The sequence below is a fragment of the Crinia signifera genome, chromosome 3, assembly GCF_055691185.1.
Source record: "Crinia signifera chromosome 3, ASM5569118v1, whole genome shotgun sequence".
Taxonomy (NCBI): domain Eukaryota; kingdom Metazoa; phylum Chordata; class Amphibia; order Anura; family Myobatrachidae; genus Crinia; species Crinia signifera.
In genome coordinates, this window is record NC_139219.1 from 262,810,152 (window position 1) to 262,832,378 (window position 22,227).

The 22,227-nt window shown below is 43.0% G+C and overlaps 1 protein-coding gene across 2 annotated transcripts in view; it reads right to left on the minus strand.

Moving 5' to 3' along the window:
- The window catches only part of ATR (ATR checkpoint kinase), an 87,304-nt gene that overhangs the window by 15,646 nt on the left and 49,431 nt on the right, over positions 1-22,227 (minus strand). Inside the window, exons 28-39 of one of the 2 annotated variants that reach the window (XM_083177990.1) lie at positions 20,655-20,836; positions 18,434-18,598; positions 17,313-17,404; positions 15,619-15,710; positions 13,668-13,845; positions 10,490-10,666; positions 9,143-9,302; positions 8,733-8,906; positions 8,398-8,540; positions 7,399-7,496; positions 7,063-7,292; positions 5,950-6,084 (exon numbers count right to left, since the gene is read on the minus strand). In XM_083177990.1, the coding sequence (XP_083034116.1) occupies positions 5,950-6,084; positions 7,063-7,292; positions 7,399-7,496; positions 8,398-8,540; positions 8,733-8,906; positions 9,143-9,302; positions 10,490-10,666; positions 13,668-13,845; positions 15,619-15,710; positions 17,313-17,404; positions 18,434-18,598; positions 20,655-20,836 (1,826 nt within the window). Of the gene's footprint in view, positions 1-5,949; positions 6,085-7,062; positions 7,296-7,398; positions 7,497-8,397; positions 8,541-8,732; positions 8,907-9,142; positions 9,303-10,489; positions 10,667-13,667; positions 13,846-15,618; positions 15,711-17,312; positions 17,405-18,433; positions 18,599-20,654; positions 20,837-22,227 lie in introns of both variants that reach the window. The other variant, XM_083177989.1, reaches the window with a different exon arrangement.

A 22,227-nucleotide genomic window follows, 5' to 3' on the forward strand; every position in this document is an offset into this window, starting at 1 on the left:
CCCGCATAACAAACACCGCCCGCCGCCTTGCTCCCCCCAGCATTACAGCAGCGCGACCCCCCGGGCTGCCTCCGCCAGCACCCCCCCCCCCCCCCCCCGGCTGCCTCTGCCGGCACCACCCAACCCCCCCTCCCCCCCCAAGGGTTGCTGCATGAGTTCTCCCGGGTTGCAGCTCTTCTCCTCTGCCCAACACACACTGCTTTCTAAGGGTATAATGTGAATAATGTGAGGAGTAATGTATATAAGATAAAGTGGTACTACTGTTTGATGTATCGTGAATAAGGGACACCATCGCATGATATATTGTGAATAAAGTTGCACTACTGTGTGGCATAATTTGAATTGGGGGTACTATTGTATGGCCATGCCCCTTCCCAGCAAGAACACACCCCTGTTTGGGCTGCGCACCGAATGTGTGCACTGTTTCTATTTAAAATATTGCGGGTAGGAGCACCAAAATGATGACTGCTATGATGAGGGTTGATGATGCTGGGAAAGGGGAGCAGGATCAGAGGCGGAACTAGTGGCGGTGCTAGGGGGCACCAGACAAAATCTTGCCTAGGGCGTCATTTAGGCTAGGGCCGGCTCTGGGTAGAGTCTGCTGCTTCCAGAAACCCTTAGAATCATAAATAACACACACTAGCGTAATATGTTCACCAGATCCCCTTGAAGCTATGGGAGAAATTTACTAAGATGTGTATTCTACTTCAAATGTGATGTTACTATGGGCAACCAATCAGATCCTATCTACTACCTTCTAGAGGGTACTAAATAAATAAAGAAAATAATGATAAAAGCAAATATCAGCAATGATGTCGTCAGATATCAGGAATATGTAATGGGTTCCACAACGTGGGTAATCCATTACATATTCCTGATATCTGACGACATCATTGCTGATATTTGCTTTTATCATTATTTTCTATATATATCTCCTGATCCTGAGAGACATACCGGAGATTTGTGTATACTACCCTCCATCGCCCATTGGTCCATTTCTCGAGACAAGCTTTCCGATATTCTGGGTTGAGTGGTGACCCAGTCCTGTGGATCCGGCTGAAGGAGGGCTTTGCGCCTTGGGACTTATTTCTTGTTTGTTTTGTATATTACTAAATAAATAAGTAGATTCTGATTGGTTGCCCATAGCAACATCATATGTGAAGTAGAATACACATCTTAGTAAATTTCCCCCTTATGTGCCCGATTCTCTCCATGGCCCTTACTGTGTACAGTTTGTATATTCTCCCCGTATTTGTGTGAGGTTCCTCAGGGTAACACAGCTTATAAGCAGCGATTGGGCTACTCACGATGTAGCGGATGCAGACAGGTATTTTGTGATAGGCTGCAGTAGTTGTCTTTGCAATAAATGTTCATTTCTACAGTATATTCAATTTATTGTAATCATAATACACTGTTGTGGTGTCCCCCCAATATATATTCTAACAACAATACTGCTGTTCCTGTGAGGAATATGTTTTAGGATCCACACCTAGGATCACAGAGATCATCAAAGAAGGAGCAGAGATGGCAGCAGCAATGCAGATAAAATCACTGGGCCCAGCAGCAGAACTGAGATGGCTTCAGTAGATGCCCCAAACCACCCTGTCCTTTTTGTGGTGACTCTTTAGCACGAATATGTCACTTCCCACTGATTCCCCAATGAGTTACTGTGTAGTATTAGTGGGAAGATGATGTGGGTTATGGGGCAGAGACCAACTGCCGCCCGCATGCCACATGCCAGGTATAAAACCTCAGTGCACTGGCCTCTCACTGGCATTTCTTGAGCAGAGGCAGAGGTGAGTGCAAGAAAAAAGACCCCCCTAGAGAGAACCAGTTTTTACCAGAACCAGAGTTTACTCCAGGTAATACCAGTGATCAGCGCACATTAACATCTGTGTTACTTTCCTTTTTTTTTTTTTGTGCACCTTTGGTGCAATTTACAAACAACGATGAGCCAGAGGGAATTGGCCCAGTTAACTGGAACTGGGCCATATCCGAACACCTCCTGGCTACGGTCAGGGCGCCGCAGACCATCTTCTGGTGTACCATCTGCAGCAGCCCCAACATCAGGAGGACCACCAGCAGCAGCAGTGCCGTCCTCAGGAGCACCAGCAGTTGCAGGAGCACGTAGAGCAGTAGTCATCCTTGCCCGCCTTCCATCCTACAGGAGATGCACCTTTACAGAAGGAGGCGCTGTAGAGTCCTGTCCCATCTGCATCTCCCAGTTTCGGATTGGAGAGGAAGTGGCGGTCACATCCTGCAGGCATGTTTTCCACATCTCATGCCTGACACAGTGGCTGGACATTAACACCATCTGCCCCCTGTGCCGCTCCCGATGCCTGAGCAGACTTTTCCTGCGTCATCTTTAGAGGAAATCCGAGGACGTAAGTACTGTTACAGCTGGTCGTGTCCTTGTTGTCTTGTCTCCCCCTGTCTACCCTACTCGGGGATTAGCTACTTGCTGCTGTTGTCAGCAGAAGTCTTGAGGGATATTACCTTTTTTACCTGAACTGACGGACTTAATTTGGCTCATTTAAATTTGGCTAATTGGCAACAATTCAAATTCCTCAGTCCCTCAGCAGAGTTTTGGGTTCACCTCTTGCCGAGTTTTACATGTGTTATCCTTGCTCTCCCCCAACCCCCTTTCCCCTCATGTGTCTTTATATTGCTTCTGATTGGCCCTGAAGCTTGTCTTAATTCGGCTAATTGGCATTCAATTAAACAAATACTTTTTTTTTTTTTGGCAGATCATCCATTTTATTAAGATTTAATTCTTTGGGAGCTATTCATGAAGCAGTGAAAGAGAGGAGAAGTGTGATTGGTTGCTATGGGTAACATCTCCACTGGTCCACCCCTCCACTCTTCTCACTGATTCCCGAATAGGCCCCTTTGCCACCAAAATTTAGTTAATTAAACATATTTGAATATTCTTAATGTGTTTCAAATAAATTCCATCTTTTATTCTGCCAAATTCATGTCTCCGAGTCTTTATTTATATTATGGTTACTTATGAGTGTGCGATTATTTGGTATATACTGTACATGGGACACCCCTCAGATGGTTGAGGGCTTATGGATCGTCATGCTTTACCACTATACAGTTCTTTAATTGATTTACTAATAAATAAATAAATAAATATATATATATATATATATATATATATATATATACACACACACACACACACACACATATACATACAAATAGGTGACCATTGCTGATGCAAATGACTCTGAATCTTAGTGTTTAGTGTAAACAGTGATGGGTTATTACTGTGTGGTTGGTGCAGGGGACATCAGATCACCAAATCAGCCTAACACATTTTTTTTTTAAATAATCACAGAGGACATGACGCAGCCACATCTTGGTAATTGTTCACCCTGAACATGTCTTTGGGGGAAATTTACTAAGATGTGTATTTAACTTCACATGTGATGTTGCTATGGGCAACCAATCAGATCCTGTCTACTACTGTATATTCTAGAGGGTGCTAAATAAATAAGAAGTAGATTCTGATTGGTTGCCCATAGCAACGTCACATGTGAAGTAAATTTCTGGGTCAGACAAATGCATAACAATGGATCTGTGGGCTGTGTGCGCAAAACTGATACACATCCTCTTGTGGCTATGTAGGAGTCACTGGATGGCATTGGGGTATTTGCACATGGGGCCCGATTCAGGCCTGATCACTGGGCCGAGGGTTTTCAGAGTCCAGCGATCAGGTAAACGACATCCTACGCCGCCACGCACAAGCACATTCTTGCCCATGTGCTCCATGGAATGGCTTTCTCTGTGTGTGCAGCGCTGAGTAAGCCAGGACTTACTTGGCGCTGCGATGGCCGTGTGGAGAAAGTGGCTTTCAATAAAGGTTCCATGAGGAGTTTACCCACAGTAAAACACATACAGTACATACAATAAAACACATTGTGAAGGACACAGAGTAGAGGGTGTGGGGATATTAGAAACTCATAGCACCTATTCACGGTATGCCATCGTTGGATGTACACATTAAAGGTCGACATACATATACATTGGGTCAACCACTAAATATCGACACAGCTTAGGTCGACACATGGAATAGGTCGACAGGGTTAAAAGGTCCACACAAGTAAAGGTTGAGTCTCCCTTATCCATATATTCCAAAAACCAAAATATTGTGAAAACCGTGATTTTATAGAATATTTTTTTCCCGCCTCTTTTTTCATACTTACCTCGTCACACGGTGTCCACGGCAGCCAATGGCATCCCTGGTCCCAACACTGGTGACATCACCGGAGCACCCGCACACTTGTGTAATGCACCCTGGGACCGGAGATGCCACTGAAGAGTATTCTGAAGGCTGCTGTGGACACCATGGACGTCGGGGGACCGCCGGGGAGACAAGGTAAATATAAAAAAAATTTCCCCAAAAATCCCTTATCCAAAATGCTATTGGTCCCAAGCATTTCGGATAAGGGATACTCAACCTGTATTAGGTCAACAGTGTCTAGGTCGACAGTCAAAAGGTCTACATGTTTTTTTGCTTTTTTTTCAGCTGACCGTATTTCATGCCCTAACTTCCACTAGGTCATGAGGAGGAATAGAATAGTGTGCAGAGCATAGCGAGGCACCGTGCCTCAAATATGGCAAGCACAGCGAACCATGTGAGGGGACACGGTGCAATGATACGGTGTCCATGTCAAGTATGTCGACATCCGGGACAAAAAAAGTGAAAAACCCATGTCTACCTAGACACTGTCGACTTAATGCTTGTGTTGACCTTCCAACCCTGTCGACCTTGAGCATGTCAACCTATTTCCTTTGTCGACCTAAGCTGTGTTGACCTTTAGTAGTCGAACCAATAACCCATACCCCCTATTCATATGCATTTCACTAGCCTTAACACATTATAGTAAAAGGGAATGAAGCCATCTAAAGGGTGGACAAGTAGAGGAGTTGCCCAATCACCTAATCAGCTCCTATCTAGTATTTATCAAGTACATTCTAGGAAATGTTACCTAAAAACTAACTTCTCCGCTCTCTAGAAAGCTTGATACATCACCCCCTAGAACAGTACTACCACCGGATACATGGAAGACCATTGACCTGCGGAAACGTGTATCCCAGTGATACTATTGTGCCATTTCTATCGGGTAATGCTTTATTACCGCTCGGCTGTATTTTGTGTGAATAAACATTTTGCTTCGGGAAAGGGATCCCTATTTGTGTTTTCCTAAGGACCAGTCTTTGGCAGGGAAAGGCAGGGAAAGGGTGCTCCAAGCAAAATGTAATTTCTCCCTATTCTATGGGAATTGGAGTACAGTATCTATAAATGTTAGTGCTTCTATTTTTGCCATCAGGAAATAGCAATACAGATGTGTTCTGTTAGCCCGGCCAATCCATTCCCTGCGTGCTGATCCCACTCTTGTGTAACCACAACACACTTTAATATGCTCTGTTTCCTGCAAAGAATTTCTCCGGGTAAGAGCAAATATGTATATAGACAATGTTATTAAATTTTACCGAGCTATTACAGGAAAAGAAATACTGTAGATTTAGAGATATAGATTTTTATTTAAAAGACCATTGAAAGCACTATGTAACACCGGTGACTAATGGTGTGTACACACGGTCAGATGTGCCTTAAGATCCTATCCACGATCCGATCAGATAGGATCGTGGATAGGATCTTAAGGCACATCCGATTGGCATCCAATCTTGACTATATAGTGCAGATCTGCACTATATAGACAAGGCAGCCAAGACTTTCTGGCTTCCGATACGTGAACGCACATTGGGATGGGATCGCAAGGGCCTTGCGATCTGCATCCGATTCCGATCCGATGTTGACTATATCGTCAACATCGGAAAGGAAATCGGACCGTGTGTACACACCATAACTGCAGCAGACATGAGCTGTTGACCAAGATTGCTGATAATGATGAAAGAACCGTATAAATCCGTACTTACTGGCTTGTTACACAGCTCCAGAAGCTTGTCAGTAAGCCGCGTGGCATCGCCGATGAATTTCCCAAGAGCAGGCTTCAGGTGAATGGCCTTATCAATTATCTCTTTGCACCTGTTTACACGCATTGGATAGGATGACTGTGGAAACAATGTGATGCCATCAGATAAATCAGCATTTCCCCGGTTTATGTTCATACTAATATAGGGGGATTAGTCTGCTGAACTTCAACAGACAACAGTATCTCTATGTGACCGAATGGTTTGTTGTCATTCCCTGCAATCACTGGTACCTAAAGGTGTGTCCTCAAACATTATTGCTGAAATCCCCCTTCCTGGTTCTCCATGTCCTGTGTGATGCATCTTTTTGGCACAAATGTGCAAATGCAATGTGCCAAAACCTCTTCATGAGACTGCACTGATTAACATCTGGTGTGCAACGGAGTCTGAATCTGTATTCAAAGTACTACAAATGCAAAAGGTGCATTTTTTTTCAATTCAAGTTCCAGTGTTCAACATATACAGATTCATACTCCGCTGCACACAGATATGCAAATTTTGCATCATATGTATATCAAGTTAATGAATGCAGTCTCGTAAAGTGGTTTTGTTGCATCGCATTGCAATTAAGATACAATATTTCTTGTAAATCTCAATGTTGGCTTTAGTGTGCAGGTATTGTATACAGAGTACAAAAATAGTGAACAGAAAATGTAAATAAGCCAAGTCCCTGTTCAGTTTAATGTAGGGTACACACCAGAACGATTTGGCTTCAAAAAACCCAATTTAGATACAATCTCGACCGATTGTATGTAAATTGACATGTTTTAGGCCATTTCAGATCCGATTCCAATCCGATGTGCGGCCCCGTGGGTCGTTTGGTCATTTCACAGATCCTACCTGCAGTAGGTAGGATCTGGAAATGACCATTCAGCTGGGTACAGGTTGAGATCGGAGATTCAAATCGTGAGCAGATCGTGTGCTCCAACAGTTCGTGAGCCGATCGTACGATCCTCTTATGATCTGCTCACGACCTGCATCGTTGTGGTGTGTACCAGGCATAAGACAACCTTCTCATCTATAGGCATTCATTTACAACCAGAACTCAGGACTGATTACCTTTGATACAGCAGTCATCATCCACATTGCCTGCTGAGGATAAGCCACAAAGACCTTTGCCACAATTTCCATCAACACGGCAAACACTTCATCATGGGAGTGGCAGATTCTGGAGATCAGCTGTGAGAAGGCGGTCAGGAACTGATAGGGAGCCAGAGAATTTTTATGCTCCGTAATAACCTTGTTTAGTTTAATCAGATCATTTTTCATTTGAATGCGATCTGCCCGGCCTGCTGAAAATGACAATATTAATAGTGATATAATGAAACATGCAGAAAACAAAATACGGTTGCCTAAATAGAGAAAAAATATTATTTAAACGTAAGAAACTCATACCTTTCTCACACTCGTACGCTTTAGCTCCAAAGTCAAGCCACAAGGACAGCATCCGAGGCATTGATTGGTAGATGAACTGGTTTCCATACTGCAAAGACCTAATAAAAGAAATAATTTTATTGATATAGCGCTCATTCTCCAATAGGACTCAAGGTGCTTAACAGATAGAATAAATGTAATACAGTACAGGAACAATGAAGTACATACAAGCTTTTCATAAACAATACTTAAGGGAATTATGGAAATGCTTGAGTAAAAAAAGTATTGAGTCTGTATTTGAAGGATTCTAGAATGTCTCGAAAGGTGTGGAGAAGTGAATACCATAGAGTCGGAGTAGCATGGCTAAAAGCTCGACCCCCAGTTGAATTACAGGAGATTCCAGGTACTGCTAATAGTCCTTCATCTAGAGATTGGGATTTATGTGGCTAGAACTTGGCTAGTTGGTTAATAGCCTGGCAGCTGTGTTTTGTACCAGTTGTAATCGGTGCAATTCTTTTGCTGGGAGACCAAGGCAGAGGGAATTGCAGTAATCTAATCAAGATGATACAAATGCATGTATGAAATAAAATAAGTTTTCTTCAAATGGACAATTGTTTACTATAGTATACACCCCAAAAACCTAGAACATGATCTAATAGAGTTGCTGTCCTGGTCCGATTTAAAGGTAAAAGAGGGACCAAATTACAACAAAAACAGGTTGTTTAGCAGAGTTGCCGAATTCTGGCTAGCCCCCACTCTCAGGGTATCCTTTGCAATTCTGCACAGTAAAAGTTGTGCATTTTCTACAATGTATAGTTCATAACTAGATCTGTGCCAATGAAGGGCAGGTCATTCTGCTACATGGTGCACTCAGGATAGGACTGGAAACACAAGAGGCCGCCCTCGGAACACACATAACATATTACAGCCAACCGCACAATGACGCAAATATTTTGGGAACCAGCTTTGAACACTTGACATAATCAGCGCATAAGCATTAGTAATATATAAGGCATTCACCTCCCAAAGTGATACACTATGTATCGTATCAGGTCACCCTGCTTCTCCATCTTGTTGTCAGTTACCATAGGCATCAGCTTGTCGTAATACTTGGCAAGATAAAAGTGCCCATCTTCCCATTCAGGCAGCAGACCAGTTACATCCTGTATAATTTACAAGGTAATGAAATACAATATGAATCATTTATAACTCATCAACTAACAGCATCACTGTGTCTGCCAGTTTGCCCTCCATTTGTCAGTATTGACAAATGATCAAACTGCCTGATGTAATTAGATAAGGTGACTGCTGGCAAAGCCCAGTCACCAACATCGGCCGCTCATCTCTGAGCTCACTTTATATTTCTTCATGACAGCGTTGCTTTCAAAGTTGGCGGTCTCCTCCATGAAACGTCCCACTAGAAGCATGGCTCGGCCATGTATGAGCTGCTGCTCCGGGCGGGCACCATCATCGGGTAGAAACAGCTCTGCACCCTTCTGAAGGACGATAAGGGCCTGGTGCACATCACCCTGTCAGACAAGCGAGTCAAGAGCAACGGTTTAGTAATCTCACCTCAAAAACACAAAACATGGCAGCAGATGTGTCCACTTACATCACTGCTGCAGTCACGCCTAATCGCCCCTCTTAGCATTCCAGGTTTAGTTAAAGGCGGCCAGCATCTGGCCTCTTTTTTTGAGTCTTTTTAATAAAAAATGTGTTTTAGTCTCAATGCGATGTGGCTATAGCACACAGTATCTTTGCTTACCTTAGACCAGAGCCATTTGGCACGCTCAACGTTAAGCTCAGATAGCCGGGACTCTCCTGCATTGAGGAGAGCATTGTATGCAGTCTGATGGTGACCTGCTTTACGGGCAACTCTGGCACTCTGCAGCCAACACTCACCAATCATATCAGTGTAATTAGGCCTGAAGAATAGGAAATGATATTTAGAATTAACAAATAGCATTTAAAGGATGACTAACGCTGGACATGCGCTCTATTATCATCTGCCCGAGATCTGGAGATCTAGTGCAGCGTGTATGCAGCCGACCAATCCAAAGATATCGATTGGTACAGATTGTCAGCTGCATCAGGCAGTGTATGCCTGACCAATGTACACTTCCTCTGTTCCTTTACATGGGAAGGAACAGGGAAATTACTCCTTTTGCTCTTACTGGTATTTTATATCACTGTGTATGCCCAGCATAAGATGTAAGCTCAAGATCCCACTTATTAACCAACTACATTTATTGCAGATAGGCAACGCATACTGTTAAATAAAATTGAACATATATTTAAATTTACTTACAATTTAAAGAAGCAATGGAAAAAACATTTTTAAATATAAATCAATGCAGCAAGCTATGAACTTAAAACTGCTATGGATTGACAAGTCTTCAGATTTGATACCATGACAACTACAGTCACATGGCCCAGGAACAAAGTGAGCAGCACTGGAATGCCCCCTGTGAGTTATTGTTTTACTGTGAAATCATCTCCCTCATTCTACCATCCACCCAACCTCCTCCTCTGCCTTCATATGATATCCTGAGATCTGTACCGGTTTCTGTGTCTGGCATCCTGACAATGCATCTGTTCCCAAGGTAGTCAAGTAAGTGGTCAATGTGTCTCAACTGTGCTAAGGTAACTCCCAGAGTACAGAGCCACAGTAGAAACGGAGACAAATGGTCTCCGAAATGTAATGGTCATTCCCGAGAGGTGACTAGGTATTTGATCTTCAGATGCTCAGAGAAGCACAGACTTATGGATCTGAGGTGTGTCGCATAATTGGTTGCTTACATCGGAGGCCTCGCTCGGATGGAGAGTCTACACCTAGCATGGGGCACGTGCATGTTTGGAGTGTGCATCCATTGGTAAAGACGCTCAGAGAGGTCCTTACACATTTAGTTGCACATTTGTACACCTGGAAAATGGCTTTTACTAGCGTTCGCATAAAGAAGCAACAAAATCAGAAGACGCTGAAGCCGTTGCAGCAGCGGATGACTATGGACTGCTGCAGTGACAATACCATTCTAATGTCCTTTTCCTGCTCCACAAGTTCACACAGCCCAAAGGCAGAATAACTTTCTTGTAATGAGGTGGAACAACGTACTTTTTACCAATTGTCAGCAAAGCCCTGCGTAGCGCTAGGATGGGTTCCCTTGCTCTGTAGGAGTTCTGTGTCATTTCTAGCCGAGCTGGCCAGTTCAGAGAGTCCGGGGAAGAGTCGCCGGCAGGATTCTGGAGCAGCATCCTCACACTACGCTCTAGTTCGCACAACATGTGCAGCCTTGGCAGTTCAGAAGATAGGAAAAACATTAAGGGAACATGCGACATGGCTAGAAGACATCTGATTACATACAGTATATCAATCTCTGGCATCGTAAATTCAATATTTAAAACAGCTAAGAATATATATGTAAAGGGACATGTATAGTTAACATCAAAATGTATGACCACCACTAATGCGATTCTCATGCCATGGGGGGCTGCTTCCAAATATTGCAGCCAACTACTGTATGCAGGTATTAAAATGTCTGAGTGATGATCATAATGAACTATATACTAGCTGTGATTTACTGTAGATGTACAATATCTAAATTAAACAATGTAAAACAAGAATGCTTCCCATTCTATCGAACCTCTTGCGTGTAAAATTCGCCAAGACCCCCTCTTTCCTGGAATACAGATTGGCCCCTCCACGCATAAGCTGAGTCTCTTCGCGGATGATGTTCTCCTCTTTGTCTCTGACCCCTCCTCAACCCTACCTCATCTACATGACACACTCAACTTATTTAGTAAAGCGTCCTACTATAAACTTAACACCACAAAAACTGATGCCCTTCCCATTAATCTCGCTAGCTCGTCATCTATATTACACTCTAGATTTCCCTATAACTGGCAAACGGAGTCCATCCGATATCTGGGCATAAATATCCCTGCTGACACCAAGAAAGTTTTTGAGGTAAACCTTCCGTCCCTTCTAAGCTCCCTAAAAGCCCTCACCAAGTCCTGGCTTGCATTCGACATCTCCTGGTTGGGCCGCATGGCGGCCTTCAAAATGACTCTCCTGCCTAAATTAATGTATTTATTTCGTACTTTCCCATATACCTTCCCTAAAAAAGAACTTGCTACATGCACGCTACATGCACTTCAATTATGCTCAAATACATTTGGTCCTCTGGCCCCCCTAAACTGGCCCGCTCCAGAATGATCCTCCCTAAAGCTAAAGGTGGCCTGACTCTTCCAGACTTGAGTCTCTACCACAATGCTTGTAAACTGGCCCAATTAAAACTCCTCTCTGATGCTGACTCCGACTCGAGGTGGGTGGGGCTTGAAAGGTACTATGTCCCGCTCCCTGCTGAGGACCTTTTTCGGATGCCCAAAGCCCTCAGGCCCAAAATCCATTTGCTCCTCCCCTCTACCCAAGCCTCTCTCCTAGTATGGGATTCACTAGCGGCTAAGCTTCCTCATTCCACGTCCCAATTATCATACATCTCCCTGAAGTCGATATCTAAATTGATACCGGATCTGCACCTCCAGCAATGGATTGCCTCTGGTGTGACTAAATTAGGTGATATTCTAGATGGCCAATGCTTGCTACCATTCCCCCAAATACAGAATAAATACTCTATCCCAGGGTCTGAACTTTTCCACTACTATCAAATATGTCATTGGTGGAAAAGTGCCAGTCGGGCCCACACAACGCCTTATCCCTACAAATCTACTCTCGCCTCAACCAGCCACAATCCAGAGGAGACATCACATTCTGGTACAAAATGCTTCTAGACTTATCCGATATCCCTAAATCAAACGCACAGAAAAAATGGGAAACTGACCTAGGCTTAACACTTTCAGATGCCCAGTGGAGTAAAATTTTCCTATCCTCCCACTCCATGTCACGTTGCTTAAATCATGCTGAAATGCATATAAAGTGGATTCACAGGCTATATTTGACTCCTGACAGACTAAACTCTTTTTGGCCCTCTTGCTCCAAATTCTGCTGGAGGCAGTGTGGAGAAATTGGCCATATCTATCACATATTTTGGTCCTGCCCTTCCATCACTAGCAATTGGAGAGATGTATTTGATTTAATTAAACAAGTTCTAGATATTTCATTGCCCCCCTCTCCCTCAGTGGCACTACTAAACATATTTCCTGATTCCATTCCTCCTCACAAACGTTATGTTTTGGGACACATTTGTATTGCAGCCCGCTCAGCCCTGGCTCAATGCTGGAAACAACCTATGCCTCCCCAAATTGTGAAGGTTATTCGAAAAACCCACTTCAACTACACTATGGAAACAGAATACATCCCATACTCCTATTCAACTTCCTCCCCCCTAGTACGCTGGTCCTACTGGCATGACTACGTCACTGACGGACAAGGTTCACAATATTTCCCTAAGCCATCCCTCTGCGATCCCCGCCAATTTAGCCTTAATGAGTGAGTCTCGATAGCTCTAAGCAATGTACATTCCTCCAATGCCACATCTCTACTTACCTGACCTTTTGCCCACGAACCACGGAAAGTGGCGGACGCCCGCAACCTATGGTTATTATGTTCGGCACGTATGCCTCCAGCTGTTATCTGTTTCTGCCCATGTCTTTTTATGCTTTGTATTTTATGTCTAACATATGTACTCTGCCAATTTGATTGTATGTTTGCAGAACTCCCCCCCTCCCCCCACACTTGTACCTCCTATCCCCCCTACCCTTTCTCTTTTTTCTGTACCCCCCCCCCCCCCTTTAATTGCATTCAATAAAAATATTGATGTTAAAAAAAAAAGAATGCTTCCCATATACTGCACGGTTATTGTGCCACCTTGCCAAGTAAATGGCAAATTAGAGCGATAATTGTACTGAATGATATGATAATGCAATGAAACAGCCAAAAAAAAGGCCATTCACAACTTTTTGGCATGATCCTTAATGTGGGAATCAACAAACCTTCACGTTTGACATCCCAGAACTAGAGATGTATTCATATACATCTCTCCTCTAGACACTACAAGGAAAACACCAATGTAAAATTTAGTATGCAGATAAAGCTGCAGTCACACAAAATATAGGCATATCAGTTTAATAAGCAGAAGCTGCCTGTGCATCGTTACTGATTTGGCGAAGTTGCATTTAAGAGGAAAAGTCACACAAAATGATGGCATGGCAGGACTAGAAGTGCTGTTTAACATGCAATGGAGCTGGATGTATGTGGACACATCTGTATATCTTAGGTGTGGATGTAAGCAATACAACAAGTGCAGCTATGGAGAAAAAATGCAGATGAGTACCTTACGATGTACTCATATCCGCGCTGGTAGGACCCTCTCTCAAAGCTCGCAGCTGATAAAGGTACAATCTGCTCTGCTCGGACCACTTTCAGGGTGTCATAGAACTCCTCTCTAACGTTCTTCTTAGCGGAGAGCAGCAGCTGTCCCAATCTAATGCTCCAAGTAGTAGATTTTTTATCTGTCAATAAATATATGCAATATTACATGTAAAGCTATAGAACAGTAGTTAAACTAACATGCTCCAAACCTTACACAAACAAGGAAAACATATTAAAGTACTTGCCATTTCCCAGCATGACATGCATATATCACTACTGTCTGTTCCCTTACTGCTACACTTATTGAAAATAATTGACTATTAGGTGACATACAGATGGAACCTGCTTTGTTTAGCGGGTGTCTGGCAGTCGGATCGCCAGCTGCCAGTCGCCGGAAGGGGATACTTGCGCCTCCCATTCCAACGCCGGTCCCCATCGATTACCCCCACCCCCCCTAACCCTGCCGTCTCCCTGAAGCGGAGACTGGCAGGGTTCGTGTCCCCTGCAACCCGAAAACTAGGACTCGCATGCGTGAGACGTTATGCGCGTCCCAGGCAGATGGAGAGCCGGCTCGCCAGCGGGGCATTCTGCCGAGCCCCCGGTGCTGGCTGAGAGGCGCTCCATCTGTATATACTTGATTAACATGTACTGATCAACACATTTGTTAAATATTTCAGGACAGGCTAGGAAATGTGCTTTTGAAACATCTTTATTTTATACACTAGTAAAGGAACAAATCAAAACACAAACCATAAAACATATCTGAAGTGGTATTTATTTATGTCATCATTTTTATTGATAAAGACAGTTACAATAAAGGGTAGTAAGGAAAAGAAATGAAAAAGACAAAACAAGGGATATACAGAAAGGGAGCCAGATATATTACAACTACCGCTGCTTAGCGACCTAACCAGAATGACCCCCTTAATCCTTTAAGTACCAACGTTGCTGTGAGAGATCCTCAAAATATCCGCTAAAAATGCCGGCACCGCTCACAGCGACTGTTCTTTTTTTGGGTGCAATATTTAACTAAACTTCAATTAATTCACTTGGCTGTATATGTATTTATTTATACTAAAAGAACAATCGCTGTGAGCGACAATGGCATTTTTAGCTGATATTTTGATGATCTCACACAGCAACGTTGGCACTCAAAGGGTTAATAACTCAAGTACTATTTCTCACTGTTCACTGCTTTTAATGTAAGGCAAAAAGTGAGACATCGTAACAGTGATAATGTTGACAGTGTAATGTTTAACAGAGTCTGCCGACACAGTTATTATGTGATTTAAAGCATTTTAACCATGTCAACATTATAGCTTTACTGATGATGGCAAAGCACTATGGGGGGAATTTACTAAGATGGGAGTTCTCTTTCAGATGGGATGTTGCTATGGGCAACCAATCAAATACTATTACCTTCTAGAAGGTGCTAAATAAATAAGTAGATTCTGATTGGCTGTCCATAGCAATATCCAATGTGACATAGAACTCACCTCTTAGTAAATTTCCCCCTATGTGTAAAGTAATAATATGGAGTTATATTATGCTTTAATTCACATTACTGCCACGTCGGCATTCTATAGATTTCCCTGTTACCATTCTGACTTATCAGCAGATTATACTGATTCATATTAAACGTATTATTTCTCAGTCTCTCTGAGTACATATAGCAATTATAAACGTTAAGCTGCTGGCACTTTTCTCTTTAGCCATTGGAGGGAACCAAACTGACATCTACTGCTATTTGTTTTGTATTCCTAATAAATCTATCATGATTTTGTGGTAGATGTATATCTTAGTAATTTGCAGTTAGCTCTCATGCACCCTTTTTCTTTACCACTAGTTTACAATATATGTACAGTATAAAAGGAATCATAACAAAACAAAACATCTCTTGACATTAATCTTACCTGCAGATAGATATTCATCCACTAAATCCCACTGTGAAAGCTTCCAAGCTGCCTCCACTCTGTAAGTGTTCAATTCCGCTGTCCAGTCAGGCCTAGAGAAGCAGCAGGATGAACAAGGATTCATGAGAACAACAAATGACTTATACTTTGTGTAGCCTTATTAGCTCCTAGATCTAATCCTCCAAACACCTCTTACCACTAGGAAGCTGCTAATGTGAAAGACATCAGCAATAAATGGGCGGATTTGGACCCTTATTCAGATCTGATCGCAGTACAAATTTGTTCTCAAAATGGGCAAAACCATGAGCTCTGCAGGTGGGGCAGATGTAACATGTATAGAGTGTCAGCTGCATCTTCTCTCCAGTAGCCCCTGTGAGATGTTTACGGTCGGAAAGTTTGCAGTACATATGTCAGCATATGTATTGCAACTGATGTACTGGAAATGACAACGAACTTCTCAGGCTTGAATGCAGAACTGAGGAAAGGACATGCAAAGCAAGATCACAGCTATATTCTACAAAGATCTCATGGGACCTACACACAGGGCGATTTCAGACCATTTTTTAAGTGATCGATTAGAAAATGGCCCTACATTGGGCGGTATTCAATGAGCCTGATTCGCCATGTTTTTATGGCGAATTTGTGCTGTTTGGCGAATTTTTGACTAAAACGGTGAATTACCCTATTCAATGACCACATGGCGAATACATTTGAAGGTTTTTTTTCGCCATGATTCACCGAGTAGCAATCGCTATCTTTTTATGGAGAAGTGGAATGTGAACTTTTAAAATAAAGTGTTTTGTTTTTTACATTTGGTGTAAAAAAATCAGGAATTTTATTCTGAGGAGGGGCATGCTACTTTTATTCATGTGCTGTAATATTTAATTTAAAAAAAAATATTTTTTTTTTTTTTTTTTTTACACAGCAGCCAGCAGGGGGCGCCGGAGCCGAGCCGCTCATTACAAATTCATATATTTACTGCACCCGATCGTTACGATCGGGTATAGTGAATATAGGTCCCCTGCTGGCACCCCCGGGGGGCAGCCTGTGCTGCCTGGCACCCGGGGAGCCCACCTAACCCCCACAAACATTCTGGGCTAGGCAGAGAGACTTCCATCTCTCTGCCTGGCACCGTCCTCAGGCTCCCTGCGGCATACGCCGCAGGAGCTCATATTCGCCAGTCAGGGGCAGCGAGCCCCTGACACGTTGAATACCGGAGCCCGCCGGCTCCGGAACGTGGCGAATGTGGAGCGAATCCTAAAAAGGATTCGCTGCACCTCGCAGGTATTCTCATTGAATACCGCCCATTATGTGTATGCGCCATAGCAATAGCAATGGGCGGTCCCACGCTTCACTATTGCCAGGATGAATCTAGCCAGATGGCCAGTCAGGGCCAGTGTTCTAGTATATATGTGTATATGGATTCACATACAGTGCGCACAGAGTGGAGTCTCTCACCGGAGAACACTGGCCCCGACAGATCAATCAGCACACATCACTGACAAATTGCTGTGCAGTGCAGTGTGCCGAGCGATCTGGCATCGCCCAGATTGCTCAGTACAGTCACCCTGTGTGTAGGCCCCATAAGGACCAAGGTGCACCTAGGCTTGTGAGGTGGGGTTTTTTGTTAGCATTATTATCCCGAGATCAATCAATACTCTTAATTTGAAATGATAAACTAAGCGGATACTGACCTGCTATTTAGAACTCCATTAACTTGCGTGATGACAGTTGACAACTGGCCAAGGCCCAACATGGATTTCACTACTCCGTGATAGTGCAAAATCTGTACAGAGGGAGAGAACATGTCAGTATTCTAGGAATACGCACATCATTTTACTTTACAGTGGTGTTCATCTAAATGTACCACAAACTCACAATAGTATAGGATCCATTCTTTCTATATGTTCAAATTTCAGAAATAAACATGCCTATATTTCTATAATGCTAGCTGTGTCAATGTAGATTTGTCCCTTTTCTCATGAACTTCATCTATGTGTAGCTATCGTGTGGCCAGGAACCACATAAAATGATGCATGGTAACAAGGCTGTACCTCTAAGACCACTGTATTAACAGTGATTTACAGACGTGTCCTCATACACCAAGCATTAATACACCATGCAACAAATATTGTGAATAAGATGCACTGAGCCGTGCAGTGAATTTTTCCACTGAAATTTGTATCTTAATCACAATGCGCAGCAACAAACACCAATTAAGGACGCTACACTAATTCAGTCTCAGCCACGTGCAGGTGCAAAAGAGACACTTGGCACAAGCCCAGTCACAAGGGACCTGGTACACCAAAGAGGGATGTTTGGCACAACTGCAGCAGTAGTGTATGAGGACATCTGTATGAAGGACCAATCACGGATATGGATTCTCCACAATGGAAAATTCTACATGTCTTTACTCTTGAACCTCGTGTTTTGAGATGAATTTGAATCTTTGGGCTCATCACATTCTGGCGGAAATATGTGATGTGTATTCTACTTCACATGTGATGTTGCTGTGGGCAACCAATCAGATCCTGTCTACTATTTTCTAGAGGGTGCTAAATAAATAAGTAGATTCTGATTGGTTGCCCATAGCAACATCACATGTGAAATAGAATACACATCTTTCCCCCTCTATGTATAGAATATATAATCTTTTTTTTTTTTCCTTCAAGCATTCCCCTAGAAAACTACAAGATGACCCATCAATCAGTGGGGGAGTGGGACTCATTGCACAGCTTTGGGACACATGTAGGAGGTGAATCCCACGAGCAGTTGGGGCTAATCAGTTCCAAATGCTAAATACAGCATGCCTTACCTCCTCTGGCTTCAGCTGAATGGCTCGGTCATAGCAGGCTGTAGCATCTCTCAGCAAACCAATGCTCTCATGTTCCAAGATCTGCTCTCTCAGCGATGCTTCTTTCTTGCGGATGGCACTGACCCCAGCTACACCATCAGGCTCATGCATAGCTGCATAAAGTTTCTAAATGGAAAGGAAAAAAGAAAGATTCTGGTCTTAAAATTCTGTAATGTACAGTAATATATATATATTTTTTAAATAAAAGCCATCTTTCATGCAAATTACTTAACATCCCCAAGTTATATTAGAATGGAGAAGTGGAGCATATGAAAGAAATCTCACAACATATTTAATACTCTATAGCGTATTCTCCATTTCTCTCGAGACAGAGGATACTACTGAAGGGGTTAATCCCGTAAACTCTTTTTGGAATGCTTATTAGTTTATTCAATTTTTTTTTTAATGCTACAATAAATATTGTCCTCAGCACTGTCTCCCCTGTCACACTAGTAATCCTCACTGTGACAGAGACTAGAGACCAGTTCCCCACAAGCAGGAAGAATTGATCACCATTCGTAGAGTCACGTTTGTACTCTCCTCTCAAGCTCACAGATATGAACATCCGAAGCAATCATGCGGTCTTGCATGTGCAAATCCACTAAGCACATGTGCATAACAGCTTTTCCAGCTACCCCCAGCAGCGATGTTGTGGTCTGAAAACATGTTACATCATCACTAGGTGGCTGGGGGCATTGTCCCTGAAGATCTGTTGCAGAATCGATTCATACTGGCAGAAGAGAGGTTGTTTCACAACGGAGGCCTATGCGAGACACCACCTAATCATTTTGTCTTGAATTAAGGATTTAAATATTTTTTTTTTGACATTTTTTAAACTTATAAAAAAAAAAAAAAAAAAAACGGGCCGTATTCAATCCCCCGCCGCTATTTTTGACGGGGGAAATAACGGCACATGCCTATTCAATGCTATCTTTCCCAACACCATTGAAGAGGCATCTCGGCAGAACGGACCTGGGTACTTATGTATTATCTGGGCTCCCATGTAAAAAGCACACCATTTTTTCATACCCCTACTATCCAACTACGCATGGAGGTGATTTTATATAGTGTGGCGAGCACAGCGATCCACCGTGCCCGAAGCGTGGCGAGCGCAGCGAGCCCCGCGAGGGGACGCGGTCTCATAAGAAAAACGGGAGCCCAGATATTACATAAGTACCCAGACCTGACTTTAAAAGAAGTCAGGCCCGTTTTGCAGAGACTGGCTGTGGATTGTCGAGATCACAGCCTTATCTCGACAATCCATGGCCGTTTCCGCAAACACGAACCCTTCTCGACGTTCGGCAGGCAGGACATTGAATCCTGTCTGCCAAATAACAGGTGAGCTAAACGAAAATGGGCCAGGGTCCCGACTGTTGGGACGCACCAACAGTCAGGACCTGGGATTAATTACACCGTTACAGTCTTTGTTAAATATGTGTTATAGTACTTGCAATTTGTAACTCAAATGACAGTATATCCCAGTTATACATCTAGTATAGAAAGGCAAGGAAACCTGAGAAAACTTGCTTCCCTGATCTCTCTCTACAAATACACACTGAAATAAGGGTACTTGTGAGTTATCCGGGCGTCCGATTTTTAAATCGGGTCGGATCGGGACATCGCATCGCATCGCATGCGACCATCGGATGCGATGCGATGCGATGCGATGCGATGACCCGATTTTTCCATAGGAATCAATGTTAAAATGGACTGAGTCCATTTTAACATGGAATTCAATGGGAAAAAGGGTCCTTTTCATACCCCTACTATCCAAGTGGGCATGGAGTTGGATATAAACCTGTGGCGAGCGTAGCGAGCCACCGAGCCCGAAGCGTGGCGAGCGTAGCGAGCCCCGCGAGGGGACACAGAATACCGTCCCCTCGCGGGGCTCGCTTCGCTCGCCACGCTTCGGGCTCGGTGGCTCGCTACGCTCGCCACAGGTTTATATCCAACTCCATGCCCACTTGGATAGTAGGGGTATGAAAAGGACCCCTTTTTCCATAGGAATCATTTTAACATTGATTCCTATGGAAAAATCGGGTCATCGCATCCGATGGTCGCATGCGATGCGATGCGATGCGATATCGCATCGCATCGCATCTGATTGTATGCCTTAACTTAAGGCATACAATCAAAAAATCGGACGCCCGGATAACTCACAAGTACCGAAATAAGTACTCACCTGCAGAAACCCCAGGTGCTCCTGAATCTGTTGCTTCTTCTCCATGATAAAGGATTCAAAGTGCATAACAGCCCTGGTGTAAGCTTTGGAGCGAAAAGAAGCCACAGCCAGCGTGTCTTGTGGTATGAGCTCTAGAAATGCTTTCACATTTTGATACTCCCCATAGTCTTCCTGAGATACAGCTATCGGAAAAAAATATTATACAAATATGTTTATACTACTAGTCTTTTATTTCAATAACTATTTCTTACAAAATAATAATCTCACACACAAATGCTTCTTTAAAAGGCTTTACAGGTTGTGAAACTCAACTGGCATAGTTTAGATTATATTATCTTTTAAAGCTTTCACATTATGCAATGTGGTGCTGCAGGCCTAAAGGATATACACTGCTCAGGCAAGGACAACTGATTTTTTTTTTTTTTTTTTTAAGGAAAAACAAAATCTCCAAATTCTGCAGATATTTGCAGAAATACCATATATACTCGAGTATAAGCCTACTTTTTCAGAACATTTTTTATGCTGAAAAAGACCCCCTTGGCTTATACTCGAGTGAGGGTCCCACTTGAGTCAATACGTTTTCCCAGTTTTTTGTTGTAAAATTAGGTGCCTCGGCTTATAATCGGGTCGACTTATACTCGAGTATATACGGTAACAGAATTGGGGGTTTTGCCTACAGCATGTGTTTTAATAGACACAGACACATTAAACAGAAGCTTTAAATTGCCAATTATGCTGTTTAACTCAAACAAAAAGCAATATTATATTTGAGAAAACAGGTACTTATGTAGTATCTGGGCTGCCGATTTTCTGATTTTATGCCTTACCTTAAGGCATACAATCAGATGCGATTCGATGCGATTTTGCATAGGATTCAATGTTAACAAGGTCCTGTTCATTTCCCCACTATCCAAGTGGGCATGGAGTTGGATATAAACAGGTTTATATCCAACTCCATGCCCACTTGGATAGTGTGGAAAGGAAAAGGACCCCTTTTTCCCATTGAATTCTATGTTAAAATGGACTCAGACCATTTTAACATTGAATCCTATGGAAAATTCGGGACCATCGCATATGATTTGGTCGCATGCGATGTGATGCTACCGATCCGACCTGATTTCTAAATCGGACGCCCAGATACTACATAAGTACCAGAAAACACAACAACAAAGGAACAGACATTCATGATAGCATTGCTGGTAATGTTCTTTATGTAGAGCTGTTTTTGACAGCTCGCCATGCGAGGGAACGCAGTACACTAACATGTATTGTGTTATATACTGACGTATAGAAGTGTTATAGTTTAAGTCTAAATTAGAGACAAAAAAAGAAAAGGAAAAACTCAGGTCGAGAGGGTCGGAAGGTGGACACAAGACCATCAAAAGTTCGACATTAGCCCTGTCCACCTTTAGCGGTCATCCTTTATCGTGTCAACCCTATGACCCATTCCCAAATGTACTGTAGATGGAGATGCTTTTTAGGCTTGAATTAAGCTGCTACAGCATTTCCATATTTGTGCTGTCCGACATGGTAAGGAACATATATCACAGGGCATTTCCAATAGTGCCATACT